The 25,176-nt window shown below is 34.0% G+C and overlaps 1 protein-coding gene across 2 annotated transcripts; it reads right to left on the bottom strand.

The window, feature by feature from the left end:
- Window positions 1-645: 645 nt before the first annotated feature.
- Window positions 646-25,176, bottom strand: Arl5a (ARF like GTPase 5A). Of its 2 annotated transcripts, none has more exons than XM_027938000.2 (6): window positions 24,833-25,176; window positions 13,756-13,816; window positions 13,134-13,281; window positions 11,285-11,368; window positions 6,242-6,413; window positions 646-2,859 (listed from the first exon to the last, which is right to left on the bottom strand). In XM_027938000.2, exons 1-5 carry the CDS (start codon window positions 24,876-24,878, stop codon window positions 6,258-6,260), a joined length of 495 nt encoding a protein of 164 aa, XP_027793801.1. In that variant the 5' UTR covers window positions 24,879-25,176; the 3' UTR covers window positions 646-2,859; window positions 6,242-6,257. The 2 variants fall into 2 exon arrangements, with proteins under 2 accessions (XP_027793801.1, XP_027793800.1); XM_027937999.2 differs by having other exon boundaries at window positions 6,262-6,413.

The following is a 25,176-nucleotide window of genomic DNA, read 5'->3' as shown; positions in this document are numbered from 1 at the left end:
TACCTACCAGGCACTTCTTAAAAGGCCAGAAACTCTTCTGTTCTCTATTTTGTGTCATACTTCTAAAGTCACTTTCTCCACCTGCATTAAATATGCCAACCAACAGTGCTAAACCACTTTTTTACTCTTAAGGCAAAATATCATATAAGGAAATGAATGCCCACTCCCCACTGCCCCTACCCCACTTGTCTTCACTGTATTCTTTGCCCATTGTGAGGGCCACGATGTGCTAGGAAGATAAAGAAAACTGAAAATTTCAAACAAGAATCTTTAATATAATGTGAAAGATATACTTTATAAATGCTATTATGACAAAATTAAGTATATCTTAATGCTTTAGCATATGCTCATTTTTAATTTCTACCAACATATCAAAAGAAGTTATGACTCTCAAAATTAGTATCAAAACAGGTATTTAAATCTTGCTACATGTATAGAGATACAAATCTTCGTTCTTTCCAAAGCTGAGCAACCCCAAATAACATTAAAAACCCAAAAGAATTATTCTTTGCTTATTTCCACTTAAACTACATATAAATTGCCAGAATGACTGTTCATGAGGCTCTCCATCTTATTTGGAAAAATACTGTTAAAATGATTTTGATATTTTCATAGAAGAAATGATATCTTTTTTCACAGTTGCAATTTTGGTTTTACATACAAGCACACAGGTACTGTTTTATTTCTGATGCTCAGTCTAGAAGGGTAGAAAATAAAAAAGTCATGTTTTATTAATGTCATGTAAGATACCAAGCATTCTCATGATATCATGACAGTAGTCAATTACACTAAACCACCTCTTAATAATGCAGTGCATGCTTTCTTTACACATCCAATTAAAATACTTTTCCAACACTTTGATGACAATTGAATGTATCTGTATTGTATTGACAGGACAGCAATCCAAGGATAAGTACATGATTACTCACATTAAAAAATAAAAAGGACAAAGAGTGTAGATTTTGGGACTCTATTAAAGGATATTTGTTTCTGATGAAAATGCAAAATAGAATTGGGTTTTTAAGGGAATTTTTAATATACAACAAGTAATTCCAAAAGTATGAGTACATATGGACAAAGCTTAGTAATTTAGAATTCACTTTTGTAAAAGCATGACAAATATTAAATGTTATATTTGCATTTTGAACACTGCAACATAAATATAAAACACAAAACATCCAAAGTTAACACTGATATACCACACCCAACTTGGATTTAGATACTGAGCATTTTATATTTCATAGAAAGAAATTTTCAGTTTTGTCAATGCTTATAGTATATACTATTATTCCTACCAAAATCTTCATGAAATTTAAAAGGTTGGTATTAAAAGTAATTTCTTTTTTTGAATGTTCTAAAACATGCCAGTATGGATTAACCTTCAAATTTTCAGGGCATAAAAGATACACAAATAGAGTATATATTTTAATACAGGATAATTCTGTTTACAATTATGACAAAAATACCTTCAATTTTCAGACATTAAAAAGAAAGAAAGAAACCTAAGCAAACAAAAGGTATTTTGGGTCAAGTTATTTCTTAGTACGAATAATATATCATACACCAATCAGTTTTCCAGCCAACAGCATTAAAAATTTACCACTATTAATTGTTAAACAATGCATTTACAAGGTGAAAGATCAAAGAAAACTTAAGAACAACAAAAAAACCTCAAAAGGATTCCAAATCCTAAAATAAGAAATAAGAAATCTGCAAATTAAAAAATTTCAAATGTTGCTCAGAATTTTTTTATGCATTACTTGTACTCTCATTTTAACAGCTTGACATATATAATTTTATACTTAAAAAGACTCTAGCTAATTGTTTAATAATATTTATAGAATGTTACCTCTTTGGGTAGACATGTTTCACACAATAGATTTTAATTAAGAAGAAATCACTTGATAGTTTTAATCACAATTTATGATTGATTTATAAGTGGATTAATAATCTATTCAATAATTTAGACCAATACAAGGATTAATCTGATCAATGCTCCACTGTGCAATTCTGTCAACTGGGTAAGCCAAAAATTTGACAGATATTTCACTTAGTTGGATTACACATTTCTATGTGTGTTACTGATCAACAAAAATGGGTATACAATGTCAAGCTTTTTCCTGTATCTTTTTTTTTCTTAAGAGCAGCTCAATGATTGGGGGAGAGGGGACGTTTGATTAGTACAATACAGAAAACAAACAGGAAAAGTATAAAATGGCACTTAATACCAATGCCAGTACTTATCTTATTAGGGCAATAACTAAGGATATTACTAATTTTTGAGTTATTTGCTTTTCTTTAGAACACAAATCAAAGCCATTAACTTGAACTTGAGGTATATACATAATACACACACAACCTTAAGTAAAATACTTTTTTTTTTTCATAACTAACATGACATTTAAAATATTGGAAACAGTATCTGTGCTGATTTGTATTTTGACTTAGTGGAACAAAAAGAGAACAACATTCAGTTGGGGAGGGGTATACTGATAATAAAGCTCTTGAAGTTCAAAACATCTTCCTCTCCCTTTGTACTTACCACAGGCTATACATTGTCCTGAGAGGATTCATTGAGAAAAATGTCAATCACAGCTTTAATAAAGTACTTTGAAAGGAACTAATGAGAAAGCAAATTGGAAGATGAGACTCCCATCTTGTTTTCAAATAAGTGGTCTTAATTTTTCTTCTTATAGAAAAAAATTGAAATCAGTTTATTATAAATATATCTAAACCATTAATTTTTGCAGCTTTCAGGTAAAGTCCAGCACTTTGTTTATACAAAGTCTATGAGAAGAGGTCAGTAGAGATCATCTAATCTTAAGTCGTGACATCATCCATTCAAGTCCTTGGCATAATCTATAAAGAAACCAAAATCATTTGATTAAATTCTGAACTAAAAACTACGGACTACAAACTAAAAGATGATATTTTTAATTTACTTGAACAACAGAGTTTTAAAAATCAACAGTATTCAATGCAGGAGCTGTTGCAGTGAAACCATTCTCTCATATACACAGTACATCCATGCTTTTGGTTTAATTATATCTCTAGTATCTAGAACACTCTGGCTGACATAAAACTGAGCTTACTAATTACACAATGAATACCAACAGAACATAATCTGGCAATAGGATAACAAAAATATTAAAAAATTAGAAAAATTTTTCTAATTCTAGAAATGTATCCTAAAAAAAAAAAAAAAATCAAGGGATTATTTATAAATTTACACATAAGACTGTTCATTAAAGCCTTTTTTGCAGTGCTGGGAATTGAACTCAGGCTCTTATAAAGCCTAGGTAAGCATTCTACCATGGAACTATACCCTCAGTGCTTCATTAAGCATTCTTAACAGGAAAAAAAGAACGAACATTAAAACTGTCCTTTCAAAAATTTTGATACCAAAAATGCTTATGAGATACATGAAACAAGTGGCAGGATATTAAATTAACCATATAGCAGAGTTGTTAACACAAAGTAAACATGTATGTATATTACATTTATATATAAAAATCTGTGGGCAGTAAAATTTTATATCATAACACCAATTAGATTGCTGAACAACGGGTAACTGGATTAATCCAAAACACAGGGATATTCATTGTGATAAGAGAAATTAAATGTTTAGCAAGAAGAAAATGGTTTCAAGTTTTATTACAACAAAATGAAGGTACAATATTAAAGTTTTTTTAAAACTCAGATTTTTCTATCAAATACAAGTCTAATATTATAAAAGAAGATAAAAATAAATGGCAATGAAGTAAACAAATAGTTGTGGCCTATATTTTTCTCCTTTAACTAAATTCTACCTATAAACTACTGATAGGAAATAAGGCACAATAATAAAAGCAACAAATGAACAGTACTTAACTAATAGCAAATTAGTAATTATTACTGTTCTAAGGACTTAACACCCACTATTTTATTTATTTATTTTTATGTGGTGCTGAGGATGGAACCCAGTGCCTCATACATGTGAGGCAAGTGCTCCAGCACTGAGCTACAACCCAGCCCCAACATCTACTATTTTAATTAATCTTCACTACAGTGAGGTCAGAAGCCATCCCATGATTTTGTTTTTTCCATTTATTTGTTTGCTTTGGTACTGGTGATTTTGGGCCCCTGGCATTTTACCACTGAGCTATACTCTCAGCCCTTTTAATTTTTTAAAATCTTAAGTCAGAGTCTTTCCAAGTTGCTTAGTCTAGTCTCAAAGTTGAGATCTTCTGATCTTCCTGCCTTAACCTCTTGAGTATTGGGAATTACAGGTGTACACTACTATATCTGGGAATTTTTTTCCATGTTACAGAGAAAATCCAGGTTTAGCAAGGTTAGCAAATAGCAAAAATAGGTATAAAAATGAGGACAAGCTCCAAAGTTTGTGATCTCAAATTCACTGAATCAAAATGCTGAACAAAACTAAAATCAAGAATTTGGACCAAAGTATCAAGAATTAAGAAGGGAACAGAACATTTTCCCCCAAACTAAACATTTCTCCGGGCTAACTGCTACAAATAGAAACCCACATGAAACAAAGTTTGAAAATACACCTTCATCTATTGTTTTATTCTTTTTAAAATGTAGTTGACTTCATATGTAATCTGTACATATTTTCTAATTAATTATCAAAGAATACAAATTAAATCTTATGTAAATCCTAGATGACTATATTTACTGTTAAATTTAATATTATAATCAAGTGTTTTTGCTTTGAAATATATATATATATCAACATGTATTCAACTTATTTTCATGTGGTGCTGAGGATGGAACCCAGTGCCTCATTCTCTTTCCATTTATATTAAACTATTTGACAAATACATAACTTTTTTTACTTAAATATATGGGTAACTGGTATTGTCTGAGATCTTAAAAAAATTAATAGATTTGCTTTTTTTAAAGTTAAAATTAGCTCTTCTGTCTTCTATTTCAATAAGATATGGCTTCAAAAACTCAATTTAACTAGTTCACTGTTCATCAATCTTGAAAGGAAAAGCATTTTCTTGCCTTACCTATTTCATTCATCTATGCCTCAAGCTTCTGCTCTTTCTGAATACCTCAAGAACCTCAACCAAAAATTTAAGACCTCTTTTTAGAATCCTTCTTCTGTCATTTAACTCTTTATTCTGTGTGCATGCACAAACATATAACACAGAGATTTACCATATCTTTGAAAAAAGAAAAACAAAACCAAACTTTTGCTTGCCCCTTCTTTTAACCATTTTTCTTCCCTTTTTTTCCCCCTAATACTGAGGACTGAGCCCAGGTGCTCTACCATTGAGCTACATCCCCAGCCCTTTGTGACTGGCCTCAAATTTGCAAAGCGCCTGCTTTAGCCTCCTGAGTAGCTGGGGTTATAGGCATGTTCCACTGAGCCTGGCTCTTCTTTTTAGCTTTTTATTCTATTTCCAACCTCCTCTATATCATCCCTCCTTCCAAGAGTTTACAGTTGGTACTCTAAAATCCAATTCTTCTCTGAACTACTCTTATCCTCTGCCCACTTTCCAATACAGAGAATTTGCTCTAACTGAATTTACTTATTCACAGTTAAAGTTAATACATTCTCTCTATCCTCCTTGTTGTTGACCTTGTATTTGACAAAGTTGACTAACACCTCCTTCTGGAAATACTTTCATCTCTGGGCATTAGACCTGGGCAAAATCCTACTGTTAGGCATCAACCTACACTTCAACTCTTCTCACTCCAAAACCAAGGACCCTCATGCCATTGCTATCTCCATGGGCCATACTATCTTCTAACTTTGTTTTGAAAATGTAAAATTTTTCTCTTGACAACACTGGTGGCAATGCAAATATCCCTAAAATAGTCTCATGCATGGGTCTTCTTCTATTTCAGATTCTTTATTCATAAAATGAGTTAACATAGTCTATAGGGCTGCCCTGAGGATTAAATAAGGCACCATATGGAAAGCACCTGAGATGGAATATACTCAGCATTAGTTCTGAGTATATTCTGATGATACATTCCATCATCATCATAAGAAGCATTCCTGACTTCTCCAGCTCTTGATGACACACTCATTTCTCTGAGTTTCTACAGCAACTGCATCATCTATATGCTCAGTTGATTTATATATATTATGTTTATATTGTATGTTTTAGAATTTACAAAAACATCCTAAAAAGTCTAACTGTAGACATCAACCATTTCTTACATCTTTTCCTTAAATATTTATTGGGTTTAAGAAGACATAAACATTTCCATGCTAAATACATGTTACCTAATAGGAAGACTTCTTACCCCTCGCCAGTAAGAGCACAGCATGCCTGGATATGCCACTGATGATCTTTAATAGAAGTTAGCTTCAAAAACTGGGAGATTTCTGCTACACTCATGCATTCTTTAACGTCTTGTTTATTAGCAAAAATCAGTAATCCAGCTTTTCTTAGGTCCTATAAAAGCAAACAAAACTTGAAAGACAAACTTATTTTTCTACATATTTTCCAACTTAACAGACTGATTTTCATCTTATTAACCTAGAATTTCTTAATGATTCTTCACAAAAGTATCTTGTAGCTCACAGGCTGATAGAAGCAAACTTAACACCAAACACATTTTGAAAAAATAAATATATACTAGTATGGATTTACATATTTCTTACAGCCTTAAACTATATTTTTATGATTCTAAGTACTATATTTAACAATCATCTGTTCAAATATAAAATATACCCATCACCCAATGACATGACTAGGCTTATATGGCTAAGAGCTAGCCTTTATCCTGGTACTTAAGAGTTCTCCAAAACCCTACCCTACTTGTACCTTTCTACCTTATCTAGATATTCTGCCTTACCAATCATCACTCACTATATAAAACACTCTAATTAGCAATCTATCTATTGCTCTCTGAACAGTTCTACACAGTCCCAATTCAAAATCATGTTATTCACACCTCTGAGACGATGTTGCTCTCACTTTACCTGCATATATTACCTTCTAAACCAGCCTTTCACAACCACGGTTCCATGAGAACTAAACTGTAGAAAATGATGTGGGTGATTACACTGCAAGTTTCCCAACAATGCACATAGCTAATACCTTTTAGATGCATAGGAAATAAAGGAATTCATTACATAAAATGCATGCCTTAAGGCCTTAGGGCTTAATTCTCAGTTAAGAAGCACTATTCTAAATCAGTCCTATCCATACTGAGATCTAACTCCTGTTTGTCCAGGAAGATTTCTTAGATATAAATATATGATAAGGTCATCTTATTAGCATTAAATTTATCAAATTTACTCGATTAGTAAGTTATACCACTTCTATGCTATGATTCTGAGCAAGTTCTTTTAAAACTTTCTGCATTTGTTCCTTACAATTAACATTTATTGTGTATCTCATCTGAGAAAGACACCATACTATCCTTTTCTAAACATAATAATTGTGCATACTCCAAAATGGTAAGTTTTACTCACAAAACAGGCCCAAGGTTCTTAGTATCTTTCTGGCCACACTTCTTCCCAACCCCAGACTATTTTAAAGCCAGAGACTTACTGGATAATCTAGTCAAAGTTACAGATCTTTTCCTCACAAAAATGCACATATGTATATGTGCCAAAAATGTTTTTAAATTTACATGTAATTTTAATGTTTTAAAAGATACCCTAACTTCCATTTATGGATCGTAGGCCAAGAATCCCTGAAGGATGCAATTCAACTCCCATAAAATTCTGCCTATATATATGAAGAGATACTAACAAAACTAAAGTTATGCTTGCAAGTTTTCTAAATTGTGTTGAATGCTGTCATTCTTCTGAGGGATTTTAAAAGGATAGTTTGGTTTTAATAACATGTACATATATTTAAAGCAATATTCTTCTATAAGCACAAGCTGATAGCTTTACATTACTCCTGTTAGAATATAGTTTTGATGACTTCTTTGATTGTTATATAAATAAAAAATGTAAGTGGTAAATTTTTTATGTGATTAAAAAGAATTATGCAAAATATTTTATATAATAATCAAGATTGATTTTTAGTTAGAGTGCCCTCTGCAGGGTGGCAACTATTAATGCTACTATAGCTAGTGATGTAGCTGCCTGAATACCATGTTCAAAAAGAGATACTGTTAGAATGTGAACAGTTTTTAAAATTTCATGTTCAACTAGTCTCACCTATAGTTCAATTCACATGTTATATAAAAGGCAAAAATATTGAAGGGAAATACTATAACTTAGGTATATATAGTCATCATAAAGGATATAATATTTTTCTCAAGTAGAAAATGGAACCATTATCAATAGTTGATATGTGGCTGAATAACTAAGTAGATGGACTTTCCATGAGATTTAATTCCTATCTTCCTATCTTCTAGGTTTCAATATCTCTTGAAAGTGTGTGTTGAAGTCTTTTATATAGGTCAGGTTTGCTACTGCTGGTATGCTCAAAGAAAAAACTTCTGTTAAATACCTGGCATAAGATGCATAATTAAATTTTATTTGTAAGTAATCTGTGCTCATCACTTAGTGCTGAAATTTACAGAAGCCCTTGAACTGGAAATATAAAAACACAAGAAATAAAGTCATTTATCAAGTCTTCAAACAAAACAAAACAAAAAACTGAATATAATTCTTTCTAGATCACAAAAGCCCAAACTTCACCTAGAGTTCTTGATTAAACAAAGTTATTTTACTTATTTTTAAATATTTAGGGAGAAAAATCTTCCATTGCTTTTTATAAGATAACCTTAAGGCTATTCATTATTAGCTTGACTTAACGAAAGGTCAAAGCATAAGGTGGACAATGGTGATCTTATGTACATATGCCATTTTAAAAACTTTAAGCTAAATATTGCAGATTATCTGATCTTAAGAGTCTAAAATGTATTTTAGTTAAGAAGACAAATAACAGCAGTGGAAGAGACATTTACTTAGTATTTTCTATATGTCATACATGGGTGTCCATTTGTTTCTCAAAGCTTCATTTGTGAAGAAAATTCCTAGAAGTTGAGTCATTCTAAAGAATATTCAGATTTTGGTGCTTGAAACTATTTTAAAATTAGTGTCAAAGTTTTATATTTTATTTAAGAAAAATCTTTCAGAAGGTATTTTAAATTTTTTTATAGTTTTATATTTTGGAATACATGTGAAGAATCATTATCAATGATGATAATAAGGTATTGTTGGTTAATATAATACTATGAAATGTACAACTAACCTCATGTCTAAATTTATTTTTCATTGACATGTTCTCATTCTCTGATCCATTTGTCCCTATTTGGAACTCTGCCTGTTGGGCTCTATTTGACCCCACTGAGCAGTTATGCTAGCTCTCAACTTCATCTGCAATTCCTTTCTTCCATAATCTTCTATTCAGACTCTTTTCACTTTCCAGTTAGGCCTTACTTATGTCTCCCCCGGCCCATCCAGAACAAAGAGGCTGAGCAAGAATGCCTAAATTCAAATCCTTACTCTTAAAAAGCTTAATTAGTCATATAACTTTGTAGGTCTCAAGAGTACACTCACCTGTAACAGAAGAGGTTAAGTGATCTGTCCAAGTTAATGCCCCCAGCTAATAAAATTCAAAAACTTTACTGGAGCCCTACTAATGGGCTCTTCAAATACTTATCCTGCTACATATTGGACAATTAGAACACATATCAAATAGGGATACTACCTATTAACAAATAAAAAACAGCCCAGAGACAACATGTGATATCTATTTTTCTTTCCAAAGTCTTCACAAAACAACCCTTCAAACAAACTGAAGAATGCTGGTAAATTTTTTAAAATACAAAGTTGGAAAGAAAAAAAATTTTTTCTGCCTCTTTTATGGCTTACTGCATATAACCCAAACTAAAACAACTTTTCGTAAATCAATGCACAATGGCAAAATTTACATCTTAAAAACCCCAGAGGTTTAACATGGCTGTCAGAAATTAGAATCAACTAGGAAAAGGTGCAATTTGGTGGGTATGACCACCATAAGAAATGAAGAATCTCAATTACAAAACCACTTCACTGGGTTTCCTTAAGTCTTGAAAGGCTGCCTGAAACATACTAAAATTCTTAAACTTTAAAAAAAAATTACTCAAATCAATAGTAAATTAATATATACCTTCATTATAAAGATATTTAAAATTTTCTTTATAAAAATTTTACTGAAATTAAAAAGTATTCTCTATACATCTAAATATTAACTTTTCTATTCCTACTTATAAATGAGAAAGTGGCATTTGTTATGAAAGACATTCAAAAGAACAATTGCTATTACAGTAAATATTATGATTTTATATTTCTATTTCATTACTAAGTTGACTAAATTATTCAGTTTGTTTGTTTTGCAGGTAAGTGCTCTACCTCTGAGCTACATCACCAGTAGTAGCTTATTTAATTTTTAACTTATATTATTAGTAATATTTTTCAAAGAATAACAGAATGTAGCTAGTCATATAATTTTGTTTGCTTAAAAAAAAAAAAAAACAGTATCAGAGAAGCCTAAGAGCAACAACTACTACATTACTTTACTTTATTCTGTTTTGTTTCATTCCATTTATTTTTAGTATTGGGAATTAAACCCACAGGCATTCTACCACTGGGCTACATCCCCAGCCCTTTTTATTTTTATTTATTTTGAGACAGGATCGTATTAAGTTGCCTACGGTGGTCTCAAATTTGAGATACTCCTGCCTCAGTCTCTCAAGTTGCTGGGATTACAGGCCTCTGCTACCATGTCTGGCAACAAGCAAGACATTTAAATATCTGTCTGATAAATGACAAACATTTTAAGAATTGCAGCTGGGCACAATGGTACACACCTGTAATCCCAGCTGCTTAAGAGGCTGACGCAGGAGGATCACAAGTTCAAAGCCAGCCTTAGCAAGATCCTGTCTTTAAATAAAATATAAAAAGACTGGGGATGTGGTTAAGCACCCCTGGGGGTTCAATCCCTAAATTGCTGTGTACTCAGGTACTTTAAAATCTTTATTTCCAATGATAATACTCTGTATGATAAATTTATTTAAAATGTAAAATAAAAGGTATTTTTAGGAATTATTCTTATCAGTAAAACTTCTACTCCAAATTCATCTATGATAAATGAAATAACATTCTACTGTTAATTCCACAAACTTTCTGCTGTTTCCAGATAATCTGCAAATTTTAGAAGTATCAAAATCATAAAATAGGCATGCCCATCAGGAATAGCCAGCAGACAATTTTTCAAAAAATTTAAAATGGCATCTTCAAGAGAAACTAAAAAGAAATGTAATACACATACTCCTTCTGCCCCCACCCAGCATTTTATGTAAAAAGATAACTTACCTCATGTGCTAACATTTTGTAGAGTTCTTCTCTAGTTACAGAAATCCTCTCTCTGTCTGTACTGTCCACAACTACTATTACAAACTAAAATAATCACCAAAAAAAGTCATTAGTGAGTATATAATTTGATATGTGAAAATTAATAGTGCTTATTTGACTCACGGACTATTAATATCAAGATATTAGAAGCTTATGGTATTGTTGGAAAACCAGAGATATCTAATACATATTGTAAAGTCTAAAAGTCTAATCCATTTCTAATTCAAATATATTTACTAATTTTTAAAAAGATAAGAGAAAAAAGAATACAATGCTAACATTCTAACCAATATACAACATACTTGCTTTCTAAATTAGTATCTTAAATGCTAATGGGCCTAAGTCCATCTTTATGCCCTATAACTTAATAAGAAAAAAAAAAACCACATTATGCCCCTAATTTGAAGATACATCCAAATATTAATATCCATTTGAAAATTTAAAAGGACATGTGCATGGGAGTAATGTCACAGTTAAGAAAACAATTTTTTTTTTAATTAACAAATTGAAAGAACAAATCTGTACCTAAAAACAAGCTCTCTTCCTTATATAAACAGCACTTGCTACCTGAAAAGTAGAACTTTTTCCTGAACTGACGTAACTAATATCAGAAGATGCAATAAAAGACTTAAGGCTCCGAGTGGGATGACCTCTATTAAACCTCTTCCCAACTCCATGAGCATCAAAAAGCAACAGGAAACAGAAGTAAATACATAATTCACTAATTTATGATGGTATTTATGATGCCCAAATTAATTCTGACTGCCTACGATTAAAAAGCACTATTTATTTTTTAGAACTAGATATGAATTTCCATTTTAAGTCTCTTCTATTTTTCAGTTTTCATCAACCATAAGAGATGAATAAGAGAATTACTTTTATCTCTTCTTTCACTTGACAGTTTACTGATAAATTACTTTCATTACTGTAAGATCCATTCTTTTTTTTAAAAAAAATAGTTGCTAATTTTCAAAGTGTTGGCATAATTTAATACCTATAGCATTATAACAGTGGTACCCATGATACTGGGGATTGAACCCAGGACCTCACACATGCTAGGCAAGTAGCTGGTTGCTTGTGCCACTGCAGCCAGCCCATATTTACCTTCATACATATCATTCCTTCTCCAAAAATATATAGTTAAACGCTTAATGGAATGTTTGGGGTCAGACTATTAGAGATACTTAATAGTGTCTTATTGACTTAAAAGATATGTTTAGAGTATATTTTATTAACTTATAATCAACACTACAAAAACAATTAGCACAGTCTTTCAATTTACAGGGCTATACAATGAATACAAATGTCACAGGTCTAAAATTTTCTTGTAGGAAGTAATGTGTAAATAAAAACATATGATTATGTCTAAAGTATTTCATAATCAAAAGAAAAAGATTTCCTTAATGTAAAATTGTGTTGCATAAAAGAAAATGCACAGTAAAATTGGTTAAGATTAAACCACCAAAGCCCTCTCATTTAACTAGGATTTCCAATACTTAACCAAATATAAATAGTAAGAAAGAAATGAAATTACAAACTGGAAGATAAAGTCATTATAAAAATTACCTGAGACAAGTTCTAGGATCAATAAACAATCAGACCAATAAACCACTAATTTTCCCTACAGAGATTCAATGACAATGAATGTACAGAATAATTGACACTGAAACAGGGAATTAAGGATTCTATTATGCTTAAACTCTGTGTGTCAAAATACAGCTATATCTTTATAACTATAAGAATTCAAATCTAAGTGTTTCTCAAGCATTCTCTTTATAGAAAGAAGTTTAAGCATATTAAGAAACATTACCTCCGTGTTAGTATAATAAGTATTCCAGGAAGAACGAAGAGATTCTTGGCCACCAATATCCCACATTAGGAAACGTGTATTATTAATCACTATCTCTTCTACATTACTTCCTATTGTAGGGGATGTATGTACAACTTCATTCATAGAACTGGGGAAAAAAAAGTTCATATATATTACAATTAGTAAAGAGGCTACCTTGTTTGAATAATTTTCTAATCAAGGGACAAAGCAGCATGAACTTTTACATTTTATCCCCAAATACCCTTTTTCCACCAGTTCATACCAAGAGAAAGCTAAGGATTTATAGGGCTGGAAATAGACAAGAGATAATCTAGACTATTATAGATCATTAAAAGAAACTATATAAACAAATATTTTTCTACTTTCTATAAGCAAAAGAGCTTTAGTTCAAAACAACTAAATAATGCACTCGATGTCATATAAATATCTAGCTTTCTATAAAAACTTACTTAAATTTGGCTTCAGATTTATGGACAATCTCTTTTCTTACTGAGTAACTTAGATTCCATACAGTTTTTTCATTATATTCATTAATAGAATATCACCCAGGAAGAAAAAGTTAACTAGAAATTACAAAATAATCTATTAAGGTAGTACTTACAATTGGTAAAGGATGGTAGTTTTTCCTGCATTATCCAATCCAACAATGATAACTTTGTGCTCTGAAATAAAGAAAACACCACTGATTTCAACATGCACATACTATTTCACCCTTCTTTTTTTCTATGGTATATTTCAGTGCATAGCACTATATACCTTTTTTGGAACTCAAAAAAAGGTCCCACCAAGACCAGCAGAAGTGGCTCACTTTCCTTATCCTCCTCATTCTACTGAGACCTCTCATCTTTCCAACATCCTCCCTGGGAAGCCAGAAGCACTGTGTGTTCCTCCTACTCCTATGGAAGTCTATTCTCAGTAAAGTATTCCAAATGTAATCATGACAATTTACAAATGATTTAAGTTATAAGTGTTTCACATTAGAAGTTCTATCTGTGAAATTTTAGGCTTCAATTGAGTATGTATATGAGAATTGCAGTGAATGGGAAGAAAAACAAAAGATGAGTAATTATAAATTATATGTACACTGAAACTACAAAACTGTTATAACACCAAATCTAAGGACCTGAAGCTATGGTGAGAGTATCCACTTCCCCTGGTTAGCTTCTATGGCATCTCTCTCTCTTTTTTTTTTTTGGAACTGGGGGGTCGAACCCAGGGCTTTGCGAATGCAAGGCAGACGCTTTGCCACTGAGCTACATCCCAGCCCGCATCTCTCTCTCTTAACTTTTCTTCTGATCTCTTGACAGCTGTCCTCTCTCCCCGTTTCTTATTGGCTTCTCTTCTTTGAGTCTTCTTTCAAACATTTGTGTTCCCAGGACGTCTTCTTCTACCCTTCTTATAAGCTAGCAAGGCAACTTAGTTTCATCTATTTTCAGGCTATCTATAAATAATTGCCAAAGCAGCAAAGTGTGTGGAGGAAGCTAATCTCCAAAGATGGTGTGATAGTCCCTGGATAGTCATGCCCTTGGCTATCTCCTCTTCTAGAAGCTGAACTGGCCCTGGGACTCACTTTTGATCCACAGAATGCAGCATAAGTGATACTGTATGACTTCTGGGCCTAGATCATCAAAATCCTTTCAGTTGCTACCTGGCTGTTTTAGACAACTCCCTCCCCCACCAAGCCACACACTATATAACAATCCCAAGACTAATGTGCAGTTGAGTGAAGAACATCAGGCTAATCACTTGGTGAGACCTTATTAAGAGAGATAACCAGCCAGCCCCCAGCAGTGATCTCCCCTCACCAGTTCTTCCAGCCATTCCAGCTGAGATGTCAGACACATGAATTAAAGAAGCAAATTTGTACACTGAGTATGGTTGAACCTTGAGATGACTCTATAGTTCCAGTTGCCTCTGATTACAACCAAATAAGAGTCTCCAAGTCAAGAGCTTTCTAGCTGAGGTCACTCATTCTCAGAAACATAAATAATAATAATAAATCACTGGTTTAAGTCACAAAATTAAGGAGTAGTTTGTTTTAATCCCAACAGGTAATGGAAGTATATGGAAAAATTCATGGGAATTATTTGAACAACTATTTGGCAACTATTTCTCTGATTCTAAGTTTCTTTATTGTAAAATAGGGGAAATACTACACATCCTTCAGGGTTGTATAACAATTAAAACAGTATACAATGCTGCCAATCATCAAGAGACAATTCCTAACCTATGTTCCCAAATTTCTCTTCAACTGTACTCTACCTGAGCCAACACACACAATGCCATTTCCCATGTCCAAAACCCAATATTTGAACCTGTTTTACATCTGTCTTACTAAATTGCTTAATGGTGCTACAATTAATTCAGATGCTCTGTACGTTTAGTCTTTTCCTCAATCCCAACATCTGTCACTAAATTCTATTGATTCCTTATCAAAAAATATATCCTCAATCTGTCTCCTTCCCACTGTCCTAGTTGAAATCCTCCCCACCTCTCACTTTAAAACCCTCCCTAAGTAGTGTTATCTCTAATTTATCTTCCCATTGTTTCCAGAGTAATTTTTCTGCAAAACAGAGCTGAAAATTCCACTCTCCATTTTCGTCATGACTCTATTTTTGACAAAGAGAAAAGGTACAAGTTTTCAGGCTTATAAATTAAGACAGTGAAAACTGACTAGACTTCAGCTTTTTCTTACTACTCTATCAGCTATCAACACCAAATTTCAAACACCCTCCTATTCTGCATACATGTTCATAGCAAATAAAGTTTTACTGCTGCTCTTGGGTTCTCTCTATGCTGGGATTACTCTAATTTTCCATTTGAGGAATTCCTACTAATCTTTTAAGTTTCTAGTTTTCCATGAAGAATCACTTTCTCCTGCTTTATTTTTAAATAATACCTCTAACATTGCACTTATAATTATTTACATGTCCACTAATCTTAGCTTAATGAGGTACCCTTCAACTATACAGAATACATATTAATCATCTTATATTCCATGTATTCCTCATGACTATAATTCTTCCTGGCACAAGGTAGGCATTTAATAAATGCTGAATCAATTAAAATTCATTCTATAAATAATAAACTGAGAATTTTAACACCTCAGAATAAGGGGATCTTTACAATTCAAATAGCAACAAATAGCTGCCATTTACCATAGAGGGGGATTCCTAGTGCTATTTCAATTCTCCTGTTACATAACAATAGGAAAACCAATTAAATAAAAAAATTTAATACATCACATTTTATCCAGTTACCTATTTCTCTAAAGAGCACACAGCTTAGAACCACTGGGTCCTTAAGTGTGACATGAGTACTGTCCCCTTATATAGGTTCTTAAGAATCAGGGCCTAGACTATTTCATGTTCAGAGACAATGAGGGTGAAGGAACTGAGAGTAGACTCAATTACAAAGGTAATACTTGTTAAAAGTGAAGGGTTAATAATATATAGAAGACACTTAGGAAAGTTAAGAGATCTTAGTAGCTCATATTCCTCTGGAGAATTTGCCTAAAGTATGGCCGCCTTGGGCCTCCCAGGTCAACAAACTCAATCCTGTTACTATTCCACAGTAGACAGATTCAGAGAAGGCAACTCATAGATGTGAATAATATATAAATAAGAACGCCAAATGAGTAACATATAATAAAACCAAATGTTTAAAACTGCCTGATAAGCCTATTGTGGTGGCACATCCCTGCAATCCCAGCTACTCAGAGGCTGAGGCAGGAAGATCATATGTTTGAGACAAGACTAGGCAACATAACAAGACCCCCATCTCAAAAACAAAACAAAACTACCTAACAAGTGCTATCTCCTTACCCTAGCCTAACACAGCTACAAGCCACACTCATCACCAACTTCTCTATCCACTCCCTCCCCAAACTTGTCCCTATTGAGTTTTCTGGTTTTGTTATTTTAACATTTTCAAAATAAAGCACTAATTACCATGTCTCCCTGAGGAAAAGCATATAATATAGATGAATTAAAACCAAAAGATTATTTGGAGAACACGGAACCCCAAATAAGGGAGTGTTATGGGCTATGACGATCAATTAATCCATTTTTACAGCAAGGCCATGCCTGCATTAGGGGCAGACAATGGAGTTCTCTGGATAGGGTACCTTTTTTCCCCCCCGGCAAGTTTTTAAATTATATGGTAATTCTGCCTCTCGGTTGTGTGTATTTCTGTGTCCCCAAATTAAGCATCTTCCTTTCATGACATAGCTATTCTTCACTTCTATAAATATAAGCACCTCTAGACAATTAATACAACCAGAAAGTCTCCCACCTGAATAATGTTTTTTAATCAGAGGAGTCTCAAAATGTCAGTTTAGTTCTTTATGTTCTAGGAATACATTTTGTAATACCCCAATGTATTAGCTACAGGACAAAATATGGATAGATTCACCAACTGTCTGGAAGAAAACACATTTACAATAAGCAGTAAATAAATAGTACCCTAAAAACAACACAAAATTAATGGGGCAAACCCAAAAATAAACAATAAAAATATATGCAACAATCTGTGATATGTAACTGTAAGTATGAAATAAGTGTGTGTGTGTGTGTGTGTGTGTGTGTATGCAATCATTGAAGGGAAATTAGACACTTGTTTTAATCATGTTATCTTTTTTTCCAAAAAAATTGTTACTTTTCTTTCATAATTGTTTTTAGACCCTGAAGTACACCATTCTAAATATTCTCAATATTGAAACTCTTTCAATCTTTTGATTTTAAAGAGAAGGTCACTTGATATCAACTTGGTTATAAGGGAAAAGGGACCTAAAACAAGTATTATTTTTTTATTGTTTAAGTGTGGTACAGTCTTTGAATAATATGAACGGATTTAAAAATTTGTCTCCAAAGAAATTCTAAAAGAAGTTTCAAAAGATACACTGAATAACAGTAGGATATATCAGTTGAAAAACTATCCAGCCTCTTAAAACGATCCCTTTAAAGTTAAAAAATGCTCATTTGGTTTTGGTATAGGTATTTTAAAAAGTGATCTCCTTATCTTAGCCATGCCCCTACGACTTATTTCTCCATTGGAACATATTGCCTTTCCAAGCTATTAGGTAGGACTAACTAGACCAAAAAAAAAAAAAAAAACTGAAGAAATATTTTTTGTCATACCTGGCCCCATGCTGAATGTGATAAGCAAGGTAAAACTGCTCAGAACAAACCACTCTGCAAAAACTCAAGAGATACTGAGATAATGCAGATGGCAGAAGAGACTCATACCAGAAGAATCTCATCTTCTTGTAACACAAGTCGGTTGCCTGCCAAGGAAAGGACGGAGTTAACAGTTCAAGATGTATCAATTTTTAAGCCATTATACAGAATGAACTAGAGAATCAAAAGGCTGAAATTAGATACCACAACCTGAGGTGAAGACAGATATAAGCTGTTTTAACTGTTAGTAGAGCAGAGAAATTAAGCCATCCTGGGGAGAAAAAGTATGGTAGATGACACAGGGTGAGAATCCATGTCTCTCTCACATGGTAGAAAATAACAGAGTGTTAAGAGATGATGATGAAAATTTAATAAATCAGCAAGCCACAGAATGTAGGTAGGGAAAGAAATTCAGTGTTACCCTACAAGGATAGGAATGACTAGAAGCCCTAGTAAGGTTAGTTAGCTGATTGATAGGGTAGTGCAGGTAAAATGAGAAGGCTATGGACAAAGGAGGAGAAATACCCCAAATCTGAAACCTTGGAGTTTACATACCCTTTGGCCTATGTACTATGATGAAAGATAAAGTAGACAAGTGAATAGAGGTTAGATCAACAGACAAACACAGTAAAAAATAAATATGACAAAGAATAGTTAAAGTCTTAACCAAATCTCTTAATTCTTTCTTTTCTTGACCTCTTTACTAAATTTTTGGTTAACTAGTCTACTCAGTCCCCAGAATGTCTCATAGACTTCCAATCATTTAACTTTGCCAACATGGCTCTCCATCTAGAGACACTTTCTCTCTCCTGCCTATCTAATTTTACAAACTTGGCAAATTCCTATACATAAAAATTCGAACACATAAATATGCAAACATTTCCCACTTCAGATTTCTAAAGTCAATCAGAGCGATATAAGCAAAATAATCAAATACATGAGATTTAAAATAATGGTTAAAATACTTCAAAAAGAAAAAGGAATAAATTCCAATCAAACATGCAGAACTTAGAAAGTCTCCAAGGAGCCACAGACTCTGTAGAACTGTCAAAGACCCTTTGGAGGACTATTCCAATGAAGAATTCATGATCCACAGTATCTTCATCTCCTCACCCCAGCCTATATCTACCTACAAGTCAGATTCATTATCAACATCTCCTTTTGTCCCCTCCCAAAACTAATTTCTATTTGAATTTTGTGTGCGTTTTTACACTGAAACATCAATGGCTATTTTTAACAAATTCCTAAATCTAAGATTTAGAATGTAGGTTACAATAAGAACTATAAAATTAAGACCTAATTGTGTAATGGGCTCAAAGATAAAGGTACCAACTCATTGGTAACAAACTAGTTATTTCTAATGATAGGGGCTAATTATTCATAGATACTTTTATCCTAATACTAAATCAAATTCATAACATCCTTAGGCTCTAATTATCCCAGCCTGTTCTTATCATTACCAAGATGGCACAAGATTCTATGCAAAACATAAATTTGTAGCTAGAAAGTGTTATATAATGTCCTTCAAAACAAATACTCCACAGAACCTTAAAATAAAAAATGTATACTAGGAGATATTGTTATTGTGGACAAATATAATAAAATTTCCTCATTCTAATTCTTTGCTGCATGGGAATCATCAAAAGTTTATTGCTTAGTAAAAATTTTCTTTTAGAATATCTATGTCACAGCATTCCTACATTTACGCAAATAAACCAAAATAACTATAGTTATAATGTTTTGATGAAATTCTAAGTTATTATTTAGGCTTGAGTTTACCAATAAATACTATTTTATCACAAAATGCTTCTTACTGCTGGTGTAGTGTGGCACATGCATGTAATCCCAGCTACTTCAGAGGCGGAGGCAAGAGGCTGATAAATTGAAGGCCAGCTTGCACAACTTAGTGAGACCTTGTCTCAAAATAAACTAAAGGACTGGGGATGTAGGTCAGTGGTAGAGCATTCACTTAGCATATGTGATTCTCTAGATTAACCTCCAGTATGGCAGGAAAAAAATAATAATCTTATTTTTTCTTGTATCACTTTTTCTTTCATTTCCTTTTGACACACTCAGGCAGCTAATCAGTTCCATTTATTTACAGTTGCTGAAGTCTGTATCTCTCCAATTACTAGTCATTAATTTATAAAACCAAAACAAACTGAACTATTGCCTAATCACAAACACCAAGAAAAATACACTATTCTTTATTTTCACTTCATATCCAAATTATTACTTAGCCTTATTAATTCTGTATCCTTTAGAGAGCACAAAATCTATTTGTCATGTTCACTATTGTTCTTCCACTCCACAGCACAAAGCCTGGAATAAAGCATGGGCTTAATAAAGTATCATCAATGAATGAACAAATAAATTAGGAGGCAGGTATCTGATCCAGTCACTTTGTAATAAAAACTCAATTTTCAAAACTTAAAAAGTATCATCAATAAAAAAACAAACATAAAAATAAACTTGCTATTTATAGCAACAGTCATGAAGTTTCATAGGGAAAAAACAAACTTATTTTGTATGAAGAGGTTGCTTAAGAAAAAGCAATTGAATATACATGACAAAATTAGAAATCCAATCAGGAGACATACAATAATTTGAACTTGGAAAGTTTAGAGAAAATAACTGTTACAGGAGACTGGAATAATGAGGAATTGGTTAATAAGAAAGAAAAGAGCTACAAAGATTACAGGAATGACAAATATAAGAAGAATCCACTCCACCTATGGCTGAGACAGAGCTCCTCCATCCCTCTTGAGACTAAGATAAAGACCTTGTCCGACGGCATAGCTATGGATCAATGAATGGCAGAGAAGGTGCCCCAGTGAGTGCTGGAAATCCTCCATCCAGGGGTGCTGGGGAAAATTTTTAATGGAAGGTACTTCTCTGGAGGACAAAGCTGAGGGGTGTGGAGGGTGCTAAGGAAAACTGCTGACTGCTGCCGACCACTATGTAGTGCAAGAGTCAGGCAGGCACTGGTGAGGGTATTTGTGTTGAAAAGACTTTTTTTTTGAGAGCACACTGTAACCATGAAGAAAACCCCTTTCTTTCTGCAAATGTCCCTCCAGTGCTGTCTATCAACAAAGTTTAACACTGTGCCAACTGACAAAAGAAAACTATTTAAAGGACCCAGGTCCACTTCTACATAGTATGAAAAAGGGTTCACTCAGAGCTAAGAGATAATATATTGAAAATGGTATAGTCGACTCCTTGGCTACTTAGTTACTACATGTATTCACCTACATATGTTTGAATTTGTTAAATAAATTTTTAAAAAAACAGAAGCAGAATTCGCTTTATCAGAGCCAGGTTTGTGCAGCATAGGCAGCTTTTCCAGCACTCATTTGTAATATAATTCCTTTTCTAACAACCAATCAGAAAAGCAATACAAGACACCAATGGGGAAATTCCAAAACATCTTTCATAGTTCACGTAAGTGTCAAGAGTTCCTCCTTTTATTTAGCATGAGTCCTTCTTATACAAAAAAAAGGTGTTTGTGTGTGTCTTTAAGAGCACTAACTCTAGCAATAGAAAACCTTGGTTAAAATCCCAGGTTCATCACTTTGAATTATAGTACTTTATGAAAACCACTTAAGAGGATGGGGAATGTAGCTTAGTGTAAAGCACCTGCCTAGCATGTGTGAGGCCCTGGCACTGCAAAAACAAAACAACAAAAATCCCAAAAACAAGACAAAAAAACTGTAAAACAGAGTTGCCTCTGTAGGATAGGAAGAAAAATCAACCAGGTGCAGATTAAATCAACCAACCTGTATGAAATACTGAAAACGTAGCCTTGCAAAAGTCAGTAAATGTTAACTGCTTTTATTTTATCTTTAGAGATGAAGTAAGTTTATTTTCCATCTCCCTATACTATAAAGAAGCTCCATAAAGGCAGGAAAATTTGTTAGCTGGCTTTGTTCTAATTCCTATGACTCAGCACAGGTCCTGATCCAAACAGATGCTCAAAAATATGTTTAGTAAACTACTATTCATATGAAAAGTCACAAATTGCAACTCTTCAAAATCCTAGAGATTTGTAGTTTAGCAACTGAGAGACTGTTAATAAGGATGAAAAATAGGAAAATAATGATGTGAATCTCTTTTTTAAAGATGGACAATAATAATTAGTAACACATTTCTTTGGTGTTTCAAGTTGCTGGGCTCTGTCATATAACAGATATATAGTCTGGGGAAATGACTCTGCATGAGCCTCAGTTTCCTCTTTTCAGGGGAAATAAATAACTACTTCAAAGGACCACTGAAACTTTTTTTTTTTTAAATAAAAAATAATGTAAAAGTAACAGAACAGAGAATAAAGTTTGTGCTCCACTGAATCTAAGTATCACCTAAATATAACCTATAGTTTTTCTTTTGAGCAGTATGCAATTTGCTTTCACTGTGCACTAAATCTAAGCTTTAACTAAAAAAGCTGTTCTGAAAGGATTTCAGAAAAGAGATCTGTCACAGTTTAAGTTTCATCAGCACAGCAAATTCTGCAATCCCCCAAAACCTTCTTTCCAAGAATTTCTGTGAAAAGTACTTAGGATCATGTCCTAACTCTTCTGTAGGTAAACTAATGCACCTAAGATATATCTGATTTACATATGTCCAATTTAGGAGAGAACCAAAAAACCAACAAGTATCTAGCATTAGACTGAGTTGGGAATATTCTGAAAAGTGACTATTGAAAACACAACCAGTGTTTAACAGAAAAGAAACAATTTATTCACTTTCACAATATTGAGATGCAACTTTTTAGAACTTGACTCCATTAATTCCTCTTACTATTAATTTCCCATCACCAAGAAAAATGTCCATCCAATTATCACAGGATACAGCTTATAAGAATAAAACTACTACTAGTGATCTGGAGTGGTACCCATGCACATATTATTGTTTACTACTGGCAAGTATCTGTTGGCAAACATCTAATTTCATTAAACTATAGAAGCAAATATCTATTTTTCTGGCTGTATCAGAGCTCAATTAACAAGAAAAGTTTTTATAAGCCTCATTCCAGAATTGAAACACTAGCTTCATTAAAAATAATTCAAAATTATGGATGTTAAAACTAGATCTTATCTATGATAAACATCACTGGTTTTACAATAATGTAAATACATTAAATCTAGAGATTAAGTTTTCAAGTAGGCCGCACAAATTCCTGGTGTTGCAGGTTAAGAACACCTGCACCGAGAGTTTAAGTGACTACTCTCCCATCACACACAACCAGTCAGAGAGAGTGCTAATTAGAACTAGTTTTCTCCACTTTCTGAAAAATCCCCATGTCACCTTCCATTACATTTAGAATCATGTGCTCTACACTTTTTTTTTAAAGGTAACAGTAGAGACCACAAGGTCCAGTCCCTTCCTTCTATTTACAAGATGAGTTCCATTACTGAAGGGGAAGGAGGCAGCAGTGGGCCTGTGTAATAGATGATACCATTCATTTTAGGTTTTAACTGGAAAACTTTGGGATGTGATAACACCACTACTTTATACAAGAGAAAAACATAAGTTATTGACAGCAGGAATGATGAAACACCTAACTTGAGTTTAAAAAAATAAACACTGCATCTCATAACCATGGAGTCTTTTTTTGTTAAAACTGTCTCCTCTTTCCACAGCTTTACACTCATTTTAAAATAACAAATTTTAATAAACCTGCTATGCATTTCAAGACAATGCTGGTGTTCTGATGAACTTTAAGCATCCCTATACAATACACTCTATACTTAGTAACTTGCTAGTTTCCTACCCTCAACAAACGTTTCATATGGTATGTTTTTTAAAGCTTTCACTGAAACACCCAACCTTAGAAAAAAAAAAAAAACTCTAATAACCCACACAAGTATAACAATGACCTTAAGTTTAACCTTAAACAGATGTATAAATAAGGTAAACGGAGAAAAGTCTATCACTTTTAGGAGGCCTAAGTCTTTAGCCCTCCTCCTCACAGAGGGGGTTGAGGGTGAAGTTAAGGTTCTTAAACCCTAAGTGTACAGGGAAAGTCAAAAGCAATTCCTCACGTTTTCCGCATTCTGCAACCCGAGGTCGCTCAGTAGTGCGGCTAGGGCCATAAGCTACAACCTTCATCTCAGAAGACCCCAGTATTTCTTCTCGTCTCCAATCCTAACTGCTGGCACAAGAAAGGGCCGAAAGAGACAGGGCCAGGCCGTGCCTCTCACACACATCAGACCTGGGGCAAGAAACCTCTTCTACCCTCAATAGAAATCGGAGCAATGGGTGTACTGCTTAATGGACTTCTTAGGAAACTCCCCAAAGACAAAGGGCTGCGAGTCGGGAACCATCCCCAAACTCGCGAGGAGGGGACTGAACGGTCCCAGGCCCGCAGCCGCGCAGCTCGCACCGGCGCAGAGACAGCGCCCGACCGCGCCGCCCACACTACCAAGTATTCGGAAACCCCACCAACCACCCCGCCAGGACTGACCCTCTCCCCAACCCGTACGCCCGCGGCCCGAGCCGCCTCACCCTGGTGATTGAACAGTCTCCATATCCTGGTGAAGAGAATTCCCATTCTCGGGCAGCGGACCCCCTCCAGCCACCCGGGCTGCCTGGCCTCCCTTGGCTCAGGCTAAAGGGTAGAGAGACGCACTGAAGCCTCCGCCTCTGCTGCTGCTGCCGTTCCCGCACTGGCCACCGGCCCGCTTCCAGGGAACCGGGGGGAGGCCAAAACCCAGGCCGCCCTGCCGTGCGCGAGGCCCCGCCGCTGCCGCCGCGGCACTCGCCTGGCTCGCGGACATCGCCGCCGCGTTGTCTGCGACGAGCCTCGCGGGCCACCGTCCTCCCCCAGCTCCTCTCGGACGGCTGCGGTG

This window comes from Marmota flaviventris, chromosome 11, assembly GCF_047511675.1.
Source record: "Marmota flaviventris isolate mMarFla1 chromosome 11, mMarFla1.hap1, whole genome shotgun sequence".
NCBI classification, from domain to species: domain Eukaryota; kingdom Metazoa; phylum Chordata; class Mammalia; order Rodentia; family Sciuridae; genus Marmota; species Marmota flaviventris.
This window is presented reverse-complemented; position numbering and strand designations above follow the sequence as displayed.